Source organism: Hydra viridissima, unplaced genomic scaffold (genome assembly GCF_058129835.1).
Source record: "Hydra viridissima isolate aposymbiotic clone 2 unplaced genomic scaffold, HvirCarnegie_v1 scaffold_3, whole genome shotgun sequence".
NCBI lineage: Eukaryota > Metazoa > Cnidaria > Hydrozoa > Anthoathecata > Hydridae > Hydra > Hydra viridissima.
In genome coordinates, this window is record NW_028324302.1 from 12,892,501 (window position 1) to 12,897,022 (window position 4,522).

Below are 4,522 nucleotides of genomic sequence, written 5' to 3' on the forward strand. Positions count from 1 at the left end.
TATGAGAAACTATTATCATGCAGGTATCTGTATGTTTGATACTTTAAGCAAAGCTTAAAATTTTACACAATTATCTTAAAGTATATTATTAAGGATATGAGTTGTTCAGCAAACCCAGAAGCCTAATATTTTAATTTTTTAGCGCTAACAGAAAATAAAGACCATTTGTTTGGCCAATTTTTTAAATTCAGAAGTTAGTTTAGATACCTTTTTGCAAACAAAAAAAACAAATAACAATTTTTAGCTTAACTTTAATTTCTTTATCATTTTATGTTTTACTAAATTTTTTATGGAATTAGTTTATTAATTTACTTCACTAGTAGTATTAATTTCATGAAAACTGTATTTAACTTCATATTTTTTCAGAAACAAAAGTGATTTTGTTTCTGAAAAAATATGAAGTTAAATACAGTTGTAAAACCAAAGACTATAGGATAATAATTTTAGGAATCACCAAGAACATCATTTTTGCAATCACAGTAAGAATAATTAAGATGATTGCTTTAAATATCTCTTTAAAGATTACTTCAACTTGGAAATAAGTAACAAGAGGGCAACAAAACTGTCATTATTACCATATGATTGATATACATGCAATATACAAAACTGAATAGGTTGATTAAATTTATTAACTTACTGGGTCCATTTATCCCATCATGGAGCTTTTTATTATTTGAATTACCCATTCTCAATTAGAATTACCAATCTAGAAAAACTAAACAAATTTTATATATATTGAATATATGATGAAGAATGACAACTAATTTAGTACTTTAAGCTTTATATCAGCATAACAGCAATCTTCAGTCAAATTTATATGAATTAAAAAATATTTAAATAATAATTTTAAAGTTAAATACTTTTTAACTTATAATGTAAAAGCCCTTATAGAATAAAATGTGAAAGGAAAAGATAAAAACTAAATTATGCTTACTAAAGATTCCTCAACTACTAAATTCTTACTGCCAAGTGATACAAGCTCTATTTGTTCATGCATATATGCATGCATACATACATACATACAAACATACATACATACATACATAAATACATACATACATACATGCACATATATGCAAAAAAAGAGCCTAGTATCAAAGTAAAAATGTCAATCTTTATATTAAATTAGGCATTGAGAGCCTGTTGAAAGTAAATCTAAGAAAATAGCAAAAGAAGTCTTGAACTGAAAATAAAAATCAGATGATTGTCATTAAATGTTGAATAGTACAGTGAATGGCTGCATAAAATATAATTGAAAATATGAGGGTTGGTTCTCAATATCTTACTAATTAAGTTTTCAATTAAACTTTCAGACTAAATTTGAAAGTTTTTTTTTAGTATATGCACACACACACATATACACACACACACACACACACATACACACCATTATTTATAATCATATATTATTGTATATAATTATATGTAATTATATATATACAATTATATGTAATATTATCATCATCATCATCATCATCATCATCATCATCATCATCATCATCATCATCATCATCATCATCATCATCATCATCATCATCATCATCATCATCATCATCATCATCATCATCATCATCATCATCATCATCATCATCATCATCATCATCATCATCATCATCATCATCATCATCATTATCATCATCATCATTATTATTATTATATAAAATTATATAATTATATATTTACCTGGTCCTCAAAATCTCTTTTTGTGAACTGACCAGACATCTTTTGTTTATTTACTCCAAATTTTATTAACCTGTATTGTTTAATGTATCTAATCATGAAAATGCAGCATTATTTATCTATCTAGCACATAGACCAGTTGCATTTTCTATGACATCTATAACAAGATTAGGCCAGAAATGTTATAGAAAAATCATAAATCACAATAAAATTATAGGAATCAATATCGTTATTCTCATTCAGATATATCTACAACTAACATCTTAAAAATTTTTATTTTAAAGTTAAGCTTTCTATACACATGGATCGCCAAGCTTTTCCTAAACATTTACTGTGTTTGTACTATTAAACATACGAGGTATTTCTTAACAGGAATAAAGGAACATCCGCCTTCAAGATCTTATTCTCTTTCGCTTCTGTGCATTCGATTTTTCGACCAATAAATATTAAAATAAGAGCTCAAGAAATAAAGTGGTTTGACTGTTGCTTGCAAATATTGTAAAATAAGGATAATATAGCAAAATATATTTTTCACTATTTAACCAACGTTTGAACTAGAAGAAATTAGCTCGGTAAATATTTGTTATTTTTTGTCTGTCTCAGTCTGGCTAAATTAAACAGATAATTATAGTTGCTCATATGCAGCAAAATCGAAATGTTTGCCATGCTAAAATGTCGATATGCATATTAAGTTGGAAGTTGCCGCATGCATATACCAATATTCATATTTTTAGAAAGATCCTGAGAAATGAATAAAGTTCTTTTTTTTAAAGTATAATTGCATTTGGTTATCTGCTCAGTTATTATAATAGCAGAAATAATGGTTTAACACTTATGGTGTTACAAATGAAATTTTAAACATAAGTTAGCAGCAGCCTAATAAAGATAATTTTAAAGAGCAAGTTTTCATAGGAAAAAAGCTGATTCTGTTACGTTTAACGTGCAACTTTAATTGCATTTAACGATATAAACTATTTCACGCGCGTTATTTTTTAACAACAGAATTCCAGTCGAATAAACTTTTTTTGAATTTAATACTCCTTTGTTTGAGTATTGAAATGAATCAGTAAAAAAGCGAAATATTTTGTTAAATAGAGAAATATTTCTTTGCTCATGAAAACATTAGGTTTGCCACAAATGAACAATCTTAGATTCAGGGCCGTCCAGAGTGTGAGTGAGGCACGTGGCAACTTACTTTGGCGGGTATCTGGGCCCAGAGACTATTGCAAAGAAAAAAGTAGGGGTTGTTTTCCGGCTGCCATCCTTTATGAAAAAACATTTTTTTCTTCTTTTGTTTTTTTAGTTTTTACGCGTGATTAAGAAAAAGCTTGAGAGTCTTTTCTATTTTTTTTTAAATAAACTTATTTTGTAACTAATTACTTTTTACGATCTCGACCTCTACTTTGAGGTTGAGGTCGAAACAAGTAATCAATTACAAATCATTAACAATCAAAGGTCTGCACATTGAAATAGTGTGCGATTTCAAATATCTGGGCTAGATGGTTGCAATCACCGCGAATGACAAAGTCCTAAAGGTGCAAGCTTGGACAGCCTTCTAGAAGCTGAAGAATGTATGGCAATCCAAAAATCTTTCAACTCGTTTTCAACTGGATGGGTGACATCTATACGCGAGAAATCTCTCAAGGCCTTAGGAGCTTATGATCGGACCCGCATAAGCGTATGTCTATATTAGAAGAGCTTAGGTAAAGCTAATACTCAAAGTTTTTATATTCGTACCCTTCATTCAAAGACTCTCGAACATTAAAACGTTGATCCGCCTAACAGCGGATGAAGGTCAAAATATGAGACACATACGGGAATAAACAGACTTTAACTCATTATACAAATTTCTCGCCAAGATTTAAGTATAGATTCTCAAAATAAACTAGCAAAACAGCTGATGTATAAATTGTTTTACATGGAGTTATCTAAATTTAGGTAGCTGACCTTACCTCAACTCACATCAATTTAAAATAACCTGTTTCTAAGAAGTCAATAATACAAATGCAAACTAAAGTGTCATTCAGTTTTATAGATTTTTTGACAATAACGTCAAAGTTCTTTGAAATGACGCTGTAACCATTATTATAATTGACATGACGCTGACCTTGACATGACGCTGTAACCATTATTATAATTTATTGAAAAAATCTTTTATATATACTGTTGTAGTTTGTAATAAAGTAAGTTCCCCTTTTTTATTTTATTTACAACTGTTGTGTTTGTTAAAAAGTAAATACTCTATTTCTATATGTTTTGTAGGGAGGGGGGGCAGTAAAGTATCGTGCCCCGGGTGCCAGTTGTGCTCACTTAGCCACTGATTTTGTGCTAATTTATAAACACAAAAAAAGTTACTTTATTTTAACAAGCTTAAAACTACAGGTGATATATATGGGATGCAACTTTAAATATGGAAAGCTGTATTTTTGCATTTAAAAAGTCTATAACACATGGAGTTTTTAATATTTGCGTCAAAAGTTACTTTTTCTAAAATTTAAGACAAAATTTTATTTTATTTTAAAGGAAGTCTGAGAGAGAAAACAAATTTTAAGCAACTGTGTATCAAAATTTTTTTATTAGTAATAATAGTAAAGTTTTTGATTAAATAAGTTTGTTATTATAAGTAGTTATTATAGTACAGAAACATCAAATTAAACAAGAAACATTCAATGGTCATGTGTTCAAGTAATAATAATTATGTTGATATACGTATTGAGTGAGAAGTTTAAATCTTTAATGCGCCTTTTAAAAGTCGTTTGCATCATAAGCACCAAACAATTATTCGTAATTTTTGTTCGTAGAATGCCCAACTTCCTTTCCTGGTAAACGTAAAACTATTATG

The 4,522-nt window shown here is 28.5% G+C and overlaps 1 protein-coding gene across 2 annotated transcripts in view; it reads right to left on the bottom strand.

Moving 5' to 3' along the window:
- LOC145201647 (serine/threonine-protein kinase 32A-like) overlaps positions 1-1,839 on the bottom strand; it is an 8,138-nt gene extending 6,299 nt beyond the window's left edge. Inside the window, exons 1-2 of one of the 2 annotated variants that reach the window (XM_090083086.1) lie at positions 1,684-1,839; positions 638-715 (exon numbers count right to left, since the gene is read on the bottom strand). In XM_090083086.1, the coding sequence (XP_089939212.1) occupies positions 638-686 (49 nt within the window). In that variant the 5' untranslated portion in view covers positions 687-715; positions 1,684-1,839. The remainder of the gene's footprint in view (positions 1-637; positions 716-1,683) is intronic. The other variant, XM_090083087.1, reaches the window with a different exon arrangement.
- Between the last annotated feature and the right edge of the window lie 2,683 nt (positions 1,840-4,522).